The following is a 15,582-nucleotide window of genomic DNA, read 5'->3' on the forward strand; positions in this document are numbered from 1 at the left end:
GAGCGTGAAGTATAAATGAGCCCTTAGCCTGTCTCCCAAGCGCACATGTGTGACATATCTAACCCATGATACTCATTTATCCATTTAGCTTGAGGTCTGGTAAAAAGCAACATTCAAATCCCAATAGTACAAGCATTTACAAGTGTTACTATTTCAGCACTTGCAGATTGCACAGCTGCCTCTAGATCACACAGTTAATCTGATTTTTCAGTAGAATAACGGCACATTGATGGTGACAAAACGTAGCTAACAAGTGGTAGGAAGTTATAAGAAGACCTTTTAACGAGAAGGCTCAACTTATAAAAAGAATGCATTATTCAGCTTTAGGCTAAAATAAGTTTAGTTATTTGGAGTGCCACCAAACCCTGATAACATTCATTATGTTATAATGTTTTTCTCTTGTTTTCCTCTTATATTTTCTTACTCTGCTTATTGTGTTAATGTTACGTCATCAGTGTGTGCCTCTCTCAGTGTTCATTGTGTTACTGTGAGGGGAGGTAAGCACACTGTTATTCTCTGTATAGTAGAAGTAATTAAATTATTTTAAATGGCTTGAGTTAATTTTTTTGTATGTGACCATAATGGTAATATGATATTCATAGTGCACAATTGTTGTTTTAAAATGTTTTGAATTATTATCTGTTAATTTTGATTATGTGTCAATGTGAGTGTTCAATGGCTTTTCCACATGTTTTAATAGGAGGAATTGTATCAGCACAGCTTGAACAGTCATTTTTTATTTTGTGTTTTAACATTTCGGGTATGTTATTTTTGTTTTTTTTGTGTTTGTGTTTGGTGCATGAATATATGCGTGTTATTGTAATTTAGCATCATATCCCAGTGTTTGTTGTGTTACTGTGAGAGGAGGAGGAATCATATCAGTACAGCTTGAGCAGTCATTTTTGTATTTTCTCTGTTTTAACATTTTAGTTCAACTTGTTAATAAAAAAGTCAAACAATAAAACAAACCATTGCAGTATGGCGGTTTGTACAGCATGTTACAAATCAGAACACAGAAGCTCCAAGGGTTAATCAGATCTAAGGCCAGGGCGCAGCAGTATGGCATGTGTAGTGGAGACCACTTATTAATTTACTGCAGCAAACAGGGAAGGCAGATAAACGGATAGAATATGTGACATTCTCCATCAAACCGTTTATCTAAGGAAAAGGCATAAATAACAAGAATATTAAAAAAGACAAAAATCTTAGAAAGGAAGAAAATGAAAAATAATTCTCCCCAAGGTAACATGTGGAAATGCTTGCTACATTCCAACAAAAATGCAGTAATTTATGCATTGACACACAGAAGGTCAGAAACTTGGAACTAACAACTTTTTTAATTAAAGCAGGAGTCCAGTTAAATTTATATTCTGGCTGGGAAGAACACCTGCAGTTATGGTGGTCCACAGGGCTGAACCTGGGAACCACTGATTTAGGTCTTCTCCTATGAAATAGTTAACAAATGAACACAACACTGAAGCAGCTGTCTCCCTTTAGCATTCAGTGTCATTTATACCGCCTTCTGGACTGCTTCTCACTAATTGTCAATGTTTGGAAACAATTAAATGAAAAAACTCCAGAGAAAAGAAAATAATAAAAGAAAGTTAAGCTTTCAAAGCTGCAAAAATCAGAAATTTCTGAATTTCTTCTAAATGTAATTATTGTAGAACACTTTTTATGTGCAAAATACACTAGTGTTCAAAAGTATGGAGTCACTCTTTCAACTTTTGAATAGAAATTATTATCCAAATATATCCTCATTTTATCCTCATGGTAGCATTAATCTGGTTTGAAAATATTGCCAAAACGTTACTAATGTTGCTATTGGCTTACGGATTAAAATCACTGATTTTTAATTCATTATTTACATATGACTGCAAAGCCCCATTTTCAGTAGCCATTACTTCAGTGTACTAATGGTAAACTCTCATAAGCTCATCCTTAACTCTTTGAGGGCTGAAAACCACACAAAGCAATGGTTTCAAACAAAAAAAGTCTGTGGCTCCTGCCGGCACCCATCACCCTCGATCGACAGTCAGCTGAAATACACGGTGGACTTGGCTGTCTTTGTGCAGATTTTTGGGTGACGGTGGCAGTCGTAGTGCCACACAATCAGGTTTGTACCTCTTGTCATCGTAAGTGGTGGTCCTACCAGGCAAACATTGGCGTACGCACATCAGCTACACTAACATGTTCTGCACCACGATTAGCTGATGGCGGTATGTTAATTTCGTTTTCCATCTCCAGATCATTTGCATCAAAACCAGAGTCCAACAAGTCAGAGTCCCATTCAGTGATAACACGCAGAACGTCGTCCAAGGAGTATTTGGTTTTACATGATCACTTTGGTCTCTGGCCAGATATCGATGCCATTTTAGAGGTTCTTTTCTCTTCTCTACTCACACACGCAGGACATCAAGGTCAAATCAATGGCGCTAACTTTCCTTCTAGCAAAGAGAGTCGAACTAAAATGTAACAATGTGTTTTGTCGCCATTTACAGCCGAGTAGCATTAGAGGACCACTAGATGTGACATATCATTCATTCTTGTCATTTAGAGGACCCCTGATTTTCGACAAAAGTCGACATCTGCCATGAAAGAGTTGATTAATTTTGTTTAAATGCTAATTGGTTATTAGAGAAATCTTCACAATTGTGCTATCACATCTGAAACCTGTAATTCTGTTCAATCAAGCAAGTAAATTGTCTTTCATTGGAACAAACACCAGTATCGTCTACAAAAGTGAAAAGAAATGATTAAAATGGACAAAAGAACACTGAACAGTGGATTTCTGGGTGATTTAAAACATTGCCAATTTTAACCTTCTGCTTTTATTGTGAGTTTTGTGGAAAAAAGAAATTATTATAAACAAAGATGTACTTTAAAAGACAGTATAATTTCTGTCTCTTATCCTGTTCCCTGCAAAATAAGCCAGTACGCAGAAAACAAGAACAGCATGTCTCAAAAGGTAAAGGGAAGTAGGCCTAATCACAAAGATGACAAATAACTGTATTTTGGGCAAACTTTATACGTGAAGAAGAAATCTTTTAAAATGCACGCTTTAAGGAAGAGTCTTATGACTCATTAATAATCAAAAATGCTTGCTTAAATTTTAAGCTAAAAGTGATTTTTTATCTAAGCTGTATGTCTGCTACTCAGGATGTTGGCATGATGTGTATGTGACAGCTAACTTATAAAAGTCTGTAAGAAAAGAGGAACGAGAGATTTTGCTAGCGCTGAGTCCTGAGCTGACAAGTGCTGCGTCTGTCTACTCACCAAGACTCACAAAGAATAAAGATGTGTATTGATTCAACAAAATGTGTCTATCTTCTGCTGTCTTCTCTCTTTGAACCCGCGTCCACAGTTTCAGATATGGCATTTTCTTTGACACTCTGCCTCTAAGGCCAGCATTCTGGAGTCGTCTTTCCATTGTTGCAGAAGACACTGTAAGGCGATTGTTTGTCAAACTACAGACTGATATGCTTAAGATATGCTTACCCTCTTACGCAGTTGCCCATCACAGACTTTCCCTTCTTTTTCTGTTAGATCAAGTTTGCACCTCTTCTCTTAAGACACTAGTAGACGCCTTTGTATTAAATCTTCCGTTTCAGGCAGTCTGTTGCATGGAATAACCTTCATTTCGTAAAACAACAGACTGACGTATTTCTTTCATTTTGGGTAATTTTCAGGCCAGTCATGTAAATACAATTACAAAGGTTTCTCTAATAACCGATTCACATTTAACTACACATGACTACTCAAGGTTTGGCTAAGGGAGTTTACCATTAGGACACTGGTGTAATGGGAGCTGAAAATGGAACTTTACAGTCATACCTGAATAATAAGTTATATGTAGCCCTCCCGCTATTAACCTGCCTCATTTTTCAGTGTACATAGGGTATGTTTACTAGTGGGATCTAACAAAGTAATCCATTGGGTTCAATGAATCAATTATAGTTACATCTTACATAGATTGTTTATACTTAACACAACAAAACAATTTAATGCCACCCTAGCAAAGAATGATTAAAATGATCAATAAAACACAGACATTGACAATTTCTATTAGATAATTTGTATTAAAACTATTACAATTTCTAGATGAATCTAAACTTTTGAAGACTCATGTTACAGAAGGATACAGTGTAGCAATTTGATTGTTCATTAAACTCAAGATTAAACCACTGATTTGTGAGTATGCAAGCAGAGTCTGTCTTCCACCTTTAGTCTTCCTATCTGGTTAGCAACGGCCTTCATTTTGACCATCCTGAAAAAATGGGCAGATAGACTCATGCTACAAAAAGCTAGGAAACATGCAGAGGAAAGATACTAAGGAACCTGTGGCATCAGGGAAAACCTTGAAGATACAAATGAAATGACAAGAAAGCAGACGGCAAACCCAGAAAATAACAAGAAGGCTGTCAGGTATTGTTTATTTGTCATTGTAAGTAATGTTATACAAAGAGACAGCTTAATATCTATGAGATTTATAAAATTATTACAATACATTTACAAGGAAAAAGGTATAAAACAATTTTTATCTGCACAATAATACTGCAAATGAATTGCTTTTTAAAAACCAGATGACAGTTATTACAACATTTCCAATAGGAAAACACATATATCCAAATAAGGTTGCAAGAAAGCAACCAAGTGCCATCTGAAAATGTTATTTTATTATAAAAAATGTCAGTCATACAACCAACTATCCTTTACTTTAAAAGTAAATGATTGCAAAGAAAATAGCAAAGGTGTCAAATGTCTTTTTATAATGCAAACTGTCCATGATACTAGTCATATTTCTACACCAGTTTCCTTATATAAAAATAAGGCACACAATGAGGTGTAGACTGATGACTAAAGCGGCCACTTCTGTATATCATTGGGATGGTGACACAGTCAGTACATGGACAGCACACAGCAGCATTGCACAACAGCCATAAATTTACTAGGGGTATGATGTAATTTGGGGGTCTAAACCCTAAACAGTAGACAGATATTTGTAAAGATTTTACACTTCTATAAAGATTATTTAAAACCCTAATTTCTTTGGAGAACACTTAGTTTTTACAAGCTAAAATGCAATGTACATTCAGAAATATGAGAATCTCTTCCATTCATTGTCTATTCTTAGAACAAATAAGAATAAAAACAGTTTGTGCAATAAAATACAGAAAATAAAAAACAAAAATTACTATGTACATCATGCAAACAGATTTGTGTTTTACACATTTTCGACCAAGGACCCCAAAAAAATCTATTGCAAAGAATATATATAAATATTTACATGTTACTTGTGTTTCTATATATTTTCTTATTGTTGAACTTTATGATAGTGACATCAGCACACCTTTGTTATCCAGTATGTGGGGTTTCTAGCTTTGGCACCACCATTTTGTACCACAAAATCATGGACATTGTCATTTTGTTTGTTCTGTTGCCTGTTGTGTGCTTAGTCACCTTTAATGTCACTGTCCTGCCCCTATAAAAGATGGCGGCACACAGTACCACACATCTGAGCTTGGTGAATGCTAAAATTAAGGAAGACTTAATGATTGTATTATATTTGTAAGAGTGAAAATGTGCATATTATTTTTAGAATTTTGCCTGCTTTTTACTGTGTTTCTTCGTTTTAGCATATTAGGATTTGACAGTCAAATTAAAGACATCCTCACAACATTCTGATCTTTATCTAGTCCCTTTGACTCAATCATCTCTTGGTCTTCTCCTGCTATTAAGTATGCTGTGCTAAACAATCCTCTCATTGCAAAAATTGCTGTATATTGAATGTTTTTTAAAAAGCAATTGGAAAACATTAATATAACGAGAACACATTCCATCAAAATAAAAAAAATTATAATAAATCCTTACTACCCCACTGAGCCCCTCTACTGGAATTTCCTACCCCTTCTTTACCTCTACTACAGTTTGTTTAGTTTGCCATCTTAAAATAGACCCCATGCTTACCTAACAGTTTCTTTGTTTGATGACTGGTCTCTCTATCATCCTTTCAGAGATCTAAGGACAAGTACATCCTTGTTCAGTCCTTACCTCAATTCTCAACTTGAAACTAGACTCGGTGAGACAACAGCAAGAAGCAGCCTTTTCAAGTACATTTTGGTGTTAAATTCTGGGCTACTTTACAAAAACCATGAATGCGAGATGGGAGTGCCATCCGGTGGTCGTCCCAGTGACAGCAAATATTAACTTAAAGGGTCAGGAACCCATAGCAACTTCTGGTCTCTGGACCTCAGGACCTCTCTAATTCCCTGTGGGGCTTACTCGCTGCCATCTAGTGTACTGAGGGAATAATAAAGGATCCCTCCCAATTCCCCATGACTTCTGTTTTGCTCCACATACTGCTGAAGCATCACCTACTAGGGCACCTTTTTACAAGTACTGGACTTAACACTCCATGGGATCCCTGCAACATATTAGTATATACAGGTATATAAGCATATATTAGCATCACTGTTGATTTCTCTTTTTGAAGGGCACCTGATTGGCCTAACATTCTCCTTTGCCCCAACATGATTCCTTATGCATATTGTATCTCTTTGTTAGCAGGGAAGCCACATATATATATACATTAGAATATATGAGAACATAAAATTCTGAAAATGTTTGCTCTTTGTAAGATAGAGTTATCCAAACTAAATAAAACAGCACTGTTGTAAAACCTACATTTTGTATGAGCACATTCCAAAGAGATGCACAAAGAATTCTATATTGGCTCAGAGTGCTTGTGTGTATGTGAATGAGCTCTGTCATGAAATGATGGCCTGTCCGTGGCTGTTTCTAGTCCTTTACCCAATGCTACTAGGCTAGGCTTCAGCCTCAGGCAACCCTAAGTTGAAAGTTTTATGATATGTTGTAAATGTACATGTGATAACTAACCTGGAGTTGAACATCATAATTAGCAATTCATAGAACGTTTGTTTACTTTCATTTATTTTATTTTACAATCAATATTTCACACTAAGAGTGCAGTTTATGTGTGAGTTCTTTAAGTACCTTTCAAATTGTATTACATAAGGTCAGATATGGAAGGTAAGCAAACCAAAATTAAATGGAAGAAATCATTCTAACACTGATTTAAAAACTATATCTAGAGTGTGGTTAAGCATTAGAGAGACTCTAATCTAATACTTATAAGAATAATCAGCACTTTTGGTGGAGCCTTCAGATCAAAATTATTTTGTGCCTTTAAAGAGACATTATTATTATTAGGAAATGGGAGATATCCAGAAACTGCGCAAAAACGAAGAATCAGTCTTCAACCAGAAGTAGAATTCTTTACACCAAAGGTTTAAAAATAAAGCAAAGTATATCAAACACTAATGTAAATTCAATTCAATTTCAGATGACCTGGGAGTTCACAGGCCATTTTACTATTGCAGAAAAATCTGCAAAAGCAGATTCTTCTTGGTTAAAATTTGAACACTGTTCTGAGCAAGGAGATTTCTATTTGATGTAGAAAAGCCAAGGAACGAGTGATTAGATAGGGTAAAAGTCAACGAAACTACTTGTGCTGAAGTTCTTCCCTTAATACAGGTCACAGTTACAAAGGATAAGTCACAGGGCAGTCAGCCATGGACAGGCAATACGCTCAAAAATGAAGGAATGACAATTCTGATGGAAGGGGTTAGCCATTGTAAAGTTAGCTAGCACATTTAATTTTGTGTTCCAGGCTTTTTTCTAATTATGTCAATACATTTAAGACATACATGTCTTAAATTTTGTTCGGTTGAGGATGTGAAAATGGATGTGAGGGCCTAGTCCAATAATTAGAATGCTGCCCGCTCCAGCATATGGACGAACTTGTCTCCAGTTTGTTACCTATTGCAACTTATGTAACAAACTTACCATGAATGACAATTAATGTTTTGCAACAGTGAGCAAAATAATTGCTTAAAATGTTTTCTCTCAAGGAAAGAATTTAAGTAGCATTGAAATAAAAACAGTAATACTAATAATGAAGAGTCTGATATTTTCTGCGAATATATTTTTGCCACAGTTGTTTTGTTAAATAGTTATTATCACACTGAAATAAATGTCTCTGACACAATTTCCATGAGAAGTGTTATTCATTTTTAACTGTCTTAAATAGTAAAAAATCAGAATGTTTTAGAGGAAAATTCACATTACACTTGTGGTCAAAAACATCTTTCCTTCTTCATTTTGATGCTGAAAATCAGTGTAGTAACTGGATTTTGAAGTTTTCTGATGGGCAGACATCATTCCAAGGGAGGAGTGCTGGTGTTCAGGGTTTTTGATGTCTATGCTAGCGTCTTGCCTGCAATTAACAAATTAAAATATGAATTTATTGTTATTATAATTATTGATACATTTATTTTTATTAGTAAACATATGAAAGCAATTTTTGGATTTATTAGTTAAAAGTTTTGTAATTAGATATTTGCTTGGTTTACTACAGTGGTTTGCTCTCCTACCTTGTGAACACAATGTCCTGGTTTTTGAATCCCACACTCATTCGTCAAATGTGAGAAATCTGTGTAATCTTTCCATGTCTGTGCTCTATGTGATTTTCTTAGTACTCTGGTTTCCTGCACTTATTCCCAAAGATATTAATCTCTGGGAGACTGATGTTATGAAAACGTTTCTATGCGCAGCTGTGTGAGTAGATGTCTATGATGGACAGATGATCTGTTAAGGATCTACTTACACCCAGTTCTGCCAGAATAAGCCCTGGGCTTTGTGATGCTGAATCAAATTAAGTGAGTTTGAGAGTATTTTGTTCTATCCTACTTTGGGATTATGATCTCCTTTACGAGAAGGCACTTGCTCTATGTAAATTGGAGTTCTTGAAGTCTGACAATGGTCACTATGACGTCAACAATCTTTTGAAATTCCATCCATTTTCTGTAAACTGTTTAAGTTCTGCTGACCAGTACAAGCTGACTGCATCTTGGGATTCACTTGTATTTCGCTCTGCAGTTAAATGGGGAAGTGGCTGACTGTGCCCCATACATGTGCGGAGTCGACCAGCTCAGTCAGATACCTCAATGATGCCGTGGAGGTAGTGGCTTCTCACACCTGTACCCAATTAGGCTGCTTTGAATAAAGGAGCCTGCATAGGACAGAAGGGGAATATAGCAGGTGAAGGCCAATGAGAAGGGGTGCATCAGCCAGTACAGAGGCAGGCAGTCAGGGCCCTGTGGAGGAACAAATGGTCGTCATTCCAAGGGCAGTTTGGTTCCATCACTGATTAGTTAAGGAATAACAGGGAGCTTGGATGTTCTTCCCTAGGAATCCAGAAGTCATCAGTTGTTGTGCATAAGGAAGTCAGAAAAGCCAGCTTAAAGTGATATGGCAGATGTGCCGAAGGGGGCAGTCATGTCAAGAGCTGGATGGGGAAGAGATTGTTGCTGCTGATGTCTCTGCCAACTGTGAAACTGATGAGGGGAGAGTCGAGGAGGCAAAGTTAGAACACGTGGGGTGCTGATGGAGAGGAGAGTAAAAAGGAAAGGCAAGAGAGAAAATTGAGATTAGAAGACGAGAAGGAGCTGTAGGAAAGAAGCAGTGATGGAGATAGAGACCACTTGTGTTTTGAAGGAGTGGTCGGGAGAGAGAGCCTCAGGGTTGCTGGAGACAGAGGCTGTAGAATGGGCGCTCCTGCAGAGTGCTCGCCTGTGAGTAGGAGCAGCCTGAAACTTGGTGTCTCCTGCAAACGCCAATGAACTGGTGATGGGGGACATCTGATGATTGGATTTAGAGCTTAATGGGAGCCATGGTCTACAGGGACCTCAACATGTCACTGCACCTGTCAGCGGGTGTCTCCTCCCACTGTGAGGTCCGAATAGGATAAGGGGAAGGGACACCAAATAGGGAATCACTGGGGCTCGTGAGTGGGTTTATTAACCTCCACATAGTTTTTTTTTTGATTATTTATGGACTTTTGAGCACTGCATTTTGTTGTGAACATTATCCAAACAAACCAAGGCACTTTCACACCTACCTCTTGCTGCTGCATGTGTGGCCTCACTTGCCTGGCTTATGTCACTATTTTTATTTTTTCTCAGCCACTAGTACATGGAGTATGTAACGTTAAATATTTTTGGGTGGAGTATTCCTTTAAGACTAGAGGAACACTAAGAATCTACCCTGCTGATTCAACAATTGTTTCCTTAAACAGTAGTATTAGCTAGTGGAAGCAGTGCGGGTGCTATGTGAGTATTCTAAAAATCGCGTTGGCACAGAGACTTGGTGTTTAGTGAATGGTCAGAACTTTGAAACCAGTTGGGAAAATCCTGTCTGAAATATATATTGTTTAAAATAATTTGTTTGGTGCCACAAATCAAATTAGTTAAAAGTGAAAAAGAAGACATTGCTCCATCCGGAAAATAACACCTTCACTTAGAGGTGTTGTGCAAGTATACTAACAAGTTTCTTTTAGTTAAAATAACACTTCCATACTGCACAATTTACAAGGTAATCACTCAGTCTTGTCCAAGGGCATTGCCTTCATTTCGAAGTGGAAGTAAGTATATCCTGCATCACAGGAATTAAAATGACATGGGCATACTGAAAGAAGAAAAAAGAAACGCCCAAATTTGTCGGTCTGAGTCATGTCTCTGGTTATTGTCTGTGGACACTATGGATGATTTCTTTCTTTTGTAGCTACTAATATTGCTAGAATTCCATCTCCTGTTCCTTAATGCAGGCATCATGCATATCATAGGTGGGTTTCTGCTCAGTATCTTGGGGCTCTCACACTCTTGTGCATGTCTAGTAAGTCCAGCTACATACAATACAATTCATCCATAGCAACCGAAATCAAATGAGAAATCATAGGAGCTGGGGCATTTCACACTCTTAACAGTATTACTGAAGATTTGGTATCATCAGCCTCTAGCTGACTGATCCTCAATAAGTAAAATAAATTACATTTATCATCCATTGTTGTCTTTCAAATGGTGAATTGTAAAACTGGAATTTCACCTGTGATCCAGAAAAAGAGCTTTAGAAGTTAAATGCAGTAGACTGATTAACTACGGTCAGAGTTCATCACTTACCTTGTAATCATTTCCTGATCAGTATCAGTCTGATAAGAGGTTGAAGCTGAAAAATATAAAATAGAAACTCAATGTCATTATACACTAGGAGGTGTAACTGAGCCACATATCCCAGACTCAACTACACAGACAACTGTCACAGGTTCAAATCAATCATTTTATTAAGCTGAATACAATGACTTCTTTATGAGATTTGCAAAAGCACAATCCAATTCTTTTAATTTCTTTCTTCTCTATTCCTCCCAGGCAAGCTTTGTCCTTCCTCCATACCTGACTACATCTACCTGAATGAGATGAGGTAGTGGTTTTTATGCAGGACCCGGGAGTGCTTCCAGTGTTAGGACAGTGCATAGAAGGAGCACCTATGGGTCAGAGGGCAGCTCCAGAAACCCACGGAACCCATTAGGGCTTCCCCAAGGTACTATATTTCCCAGAATGCCCCATAGATGTGTGTATGGGTTTGCCAATCCTGGAATGTTGCCACCTAGGTTATATCAATTATATTTATTTATATAATACTTACCTCAAGTACTTTGTTGTGGTGGCTGAGAAGTTTTTTTTTTTTATTTTTTCTCATACTTTCATACAGAATGCAGAGAAAAAGGTTTATGGCAGAATATAAGCCAATGCTGTACAGTGATAAAAACATCCATGGAAAAAGAACACATAGTATAATCCACATTCTTATATCTTAACATATCTTAACATTTCTTCTCAGCCTTCATTGCAAACTACATGGGGTATGCAGTATATTACAAATATATAATTTTTGAGGTGAGTATTCCTTTAAGGATTAGCTTTAATTACTTTTATGAATATAGTAAGCAAACTAAATGGGTTACACATATGTTAAAACACTTCAATATAGTGTGATCAAAGCATTTAATTTTTGGCTGGCCTGATTATTATTTTTATTTTAAGTAAAACTGAAGGTGAAGTCACAACTTGGCTAATTAGGGTAGCATTATATTTTCTCCAAATTGTCCCACCAGCTATCGTATTCAACTATCAGATTAATAGCAGTTTTGTATTTTACTCATATTGGAAATTCAAATGGATGCAACAAAGTGGGAATGTGAGATATCACAAATTAGAATTCCAAAAATACTCATAGCATGTAAAAGCAGCTAAAGATTTCCATCCAATGTAAAGAGTCTGCCTTGTATAAATATAGAGTTTGCCTTTATGGACAGGCCAGCTGGGTCAGTTGCTATAATTTAACTGCTTTGGAGTGGCAGTATATGGACATACCTGCGGGTTTCCTGTGACAGGCTGGCATCTAGCAAGTTCTTGTCTCACACCTTTTGTTGCCTAGTTTGAAGTTTGCACTCCCCTCAGCAGTTCATTGATTAATACAATATATGGATGAACATGAGTTGTTTTATTCTACATTGAAAGACTTTCATTATTTTCATTGTATTTGGGGCACCTGAAGCCATAATGAAAAAAGTATAAACTAACCTCCAGCTGTTCTTAAAAATAATTGTCCTTTTCAGGCTCAAAAATGCAAGGTGACACAAAGCCCAGAAAACAACACACCTCTTTTATGCATAAAATTTATACATTGGCCCTCATATTCACTTCCGTCTTGAGTGCCTCTCAGTATCTTACTCTGTGCTCCTCACTCCCCTCAGACCTTAGTCTTCAGCAAATTTTACAGGTCTTGGAGAGTCCCATGTGATTACATGAGTCACATCAGCTGTCTCAGGTCACAGTGCAGACAATCACAACTTGCTAAACACTTTCATCAGGAAACTTCATTTGAGGTAGAAGTTCCAGCATCCTGCTCAGTTCCTACTTGGTCTTAAATGAATATGGGTCTGTGACTGGCCACTACTCTATAAATCTCCAATCAAATCCGTGTCCCTAAAAACTCTATTCTAGACAACTCTAGTGAACCCAAGTGCTCTTGAAGCAGCTGATGCCCATACTTGCTCCACTTATTCATGTTGTCTATCAAGTTTTGCTTTGTCTCATGTTCTCCATACATTACTTGCTCTCAATTTCTTGGTAGGACATAATCCACCAAGCTCTTTACCACAATATAATACAGTATACTGTATAGTGGAGACATTTTGCTAGAACAGCTGTGAGAATGCTTGCTGTTTCAGGCTACAACCAGACAAGAGTGAGATAGATTAACCCCAGGCTTACAATCAAGTGCCAGAACAAATGATACAACTAAGTGGCTCTTTAAGAATAATGGTCATTAGATCTGAGTTATGGGACACCCTTGACTCTCTAAGTCAGTATCACAAGAAAGAGTAGATAAGATCCCAGCTCAAATATACACTCACACACAATGCCACCAGATTCTTTTCACATTACCACACAATTGAAGATACAAAGTAGGTGGGATTGTAGTCACCCTCAAAGTGCACATGAGCCATAGCATTATTTCAGGTTATCTGACAACTTGCCTTTTTGGATGTGGGAAGAAAACTAGAGTTTCATATATACACAGGAGGCACAGGAACTTTGAGGTGGTCCATCATGCAACTCTTCACATTAGATGTTCATTATTTAATATAGCACCATTAGAAATGGACACCCCCCACCCCAAAGTTTATAAAATAATAGCCGTAAAATACTATTGATCAGTAGAATAAAAATGAAACTAAAAAATGCATAAAAACCCAGAACTGTATTCAGAAGGCCTGAGAAGGTAATGTCATATTATGGACAATAACAGGAATATTAATCAGAAAATGCATACCTGAAGCCAACATGTTCTTCTTCTTCACAAATATAATGAATAAGATAAGAATCACAAGAGCTATTATTATGGCTGAGGCGATTATCCACATGATATCTGCTCTCTCAGGTGAATGCTTTCGGCCTATAAAAAAAGGTAACACTTAAATATAATTATGCCATAGAAAACATTCTCTGAATCTCTTACAAATAACCATTTTTTTCAGGACTTGTCACCATGTTGCAGCCCCATAGACCTTAATGAGACCTTCATCATCATACTTAGATTTCTCTTGGATTTCTTCACCAGTAAAACAATCATTTCACCCAACAACGTCTGTTTACATCCTCTAGAGTTTCTCAGCCTTTTTGGTGTTGCAACCCACTTTTTCCCATGTAAGTGTCTTTACGACCCACCAGGCAGCAGGGTCCCACTCGGTGATTAAAGCATGATTGTCATACAGGGGGAGGGTCTCTTGCAGTGAACTGAGCACAATTGTCAAAGCTGGATGGGGATTGAACACAACAGTCTAGAGTGGTGACCTGCAGTAACTCACTTCTCAACCCACTGCTGCTCACTACCATTACAAACAATAGCAACTTATGACCCTCCGGCAGCAGTCCATGACCCATAAGTGGGTCACAACCCAGTCATTGAGAAACACTGCTCTAGAAACTCTTTAAGCTTTACAAGTGGGAGGATAACTGTCAGATCCTAAAAGTCCTTAATATCGTTTTTAAGATATTCCAGTTTTTTCTATGGTTTGTTTAGGATTAGACATCATTTCTCATTTTGTTTATATTTTGAACATTGCATTATTTACATCAGATGACCCTAATTTTTGTACTGGTTGTCAAATCTATGGCAACTATTACTAGGTGCTTTTGCACTTGTGCCAGTATGTTGCATCAGGTATTAGCATATTCTATTAATTCAGGGATACCAATTGCTAGTTATTTGATCTTTAAATGAGGAAGCATTTAAAAAAAAAAATAAATCTGCATAAAATGTCAAGTAAGAATTTAAGCAGCCCTACCCCAGCATGAATTTCACTTCTTTTGTCTCAATCTAGAAATCCGGATATCAGATTTGGATGTCTGCTATGAACCTTAGTGCCCAAATATGATTTTGTCCTTTGTTGTACATCCACCTCAGCAAAAATATCCAATCATAGTCGTATATTTTTTGTTCTTTTGGACAGACATATCCATGCCTCACAATCCTGATCTTCAGTGAATGGTTGGTGGCTTCCTCAATTATTTGTGAAGTGTGGGATGGCAAAAAGTCCTACTTTAGTTTTTCACATCTTTGGATCCTTGTGTTTTGAGAGAAGCTTGCACCAATTATTAAACACTCAGGAATACTGTTTGGTTCTTTAAATGTCTCATTTTAGAGAGCATGGTAAAGACCATGTAAATTGCCTACAGTTTGCCTGATCTAGGAGATTTCTATTTATGAGCTGGCTAAATATCTTTATTTATGTCACTAACCATTGGGTCTGCTTGATGCACTGATGTTGATATGCTCAAAAGCATTTTTCTCTTTTTTGAATCTGTTCACTTGGTTATTGTGGAAAACAATGATGGCTTTAGATTAGCTGTTTTTATGAAAATGTTCAGTTATGTTTAGAGTTTCAGAAGACTCACCTTAAAGTTACAATAGGCCACGGCAGGCTTCTTGAGTATCTTTTCAGGTTTGATTTTGATTTGGTGTATTATAAATAATTTTCTCATTCACTGTGGTCTAATGTCTACTGACAGTTTAAGGCATTGTTCTGTCCTTCATCTTGCCAGCTATAATGGCAGAAGTTGCATACATTAGGTCATTGACTTCCATGAGGTTCTGATAATT

General features: G+C 37.0%; 1 protein-coding gene across 1 annotated transcript in view; it reads right to left on the reverse strand.

Moving 5' to 3' along the window:
- Positions 1 to 4,407: 4,407 nt before the first annotated feature.
- Positions 4,408 to 15,582, reverse strand: part of LOC120523156 (T-lymphocyte activation antigen CD80) — a 64,673-nt gene continuing 53,498 nt past the window's right edge. The window contains exons 6-8 of the mRNA XM_039744174.1: positions 13,753 to 13,875; positions 11,037 to 11,082; positions 4,408 to 8,296 (exon numbers count right to left, since the gene is read on the reverse strand). Of these exons, the coding sequence (XP_039600108.1) occupies positions 8,140 to 8,296; positions 11,037 to 11,082; positions 13,753 to 13,875 (326 nt within the window). The 3' untranslated portion in view covers positions 4,408 to 8,139. The remainder of the gene's footprint in view (positions 8,297 to 11,036; positions 11,083 to 13,752; positions 13,876 to 15,582) is intronic.

This window comes from Polypterus senegalus, chromosome 2 (assembly GCF_016835505.1).
Source record: "Polypterus senegalus isolate Bchr_013 chromosome 2, ASM1683550v1, whole genome shotgun sequence".
Lineage (NCBI taxonomy): Eukaryota > Metazoa > Chordata > Cladistia > Polypteriformes > Polypteridae > Polypterus > Polypterus senegalus.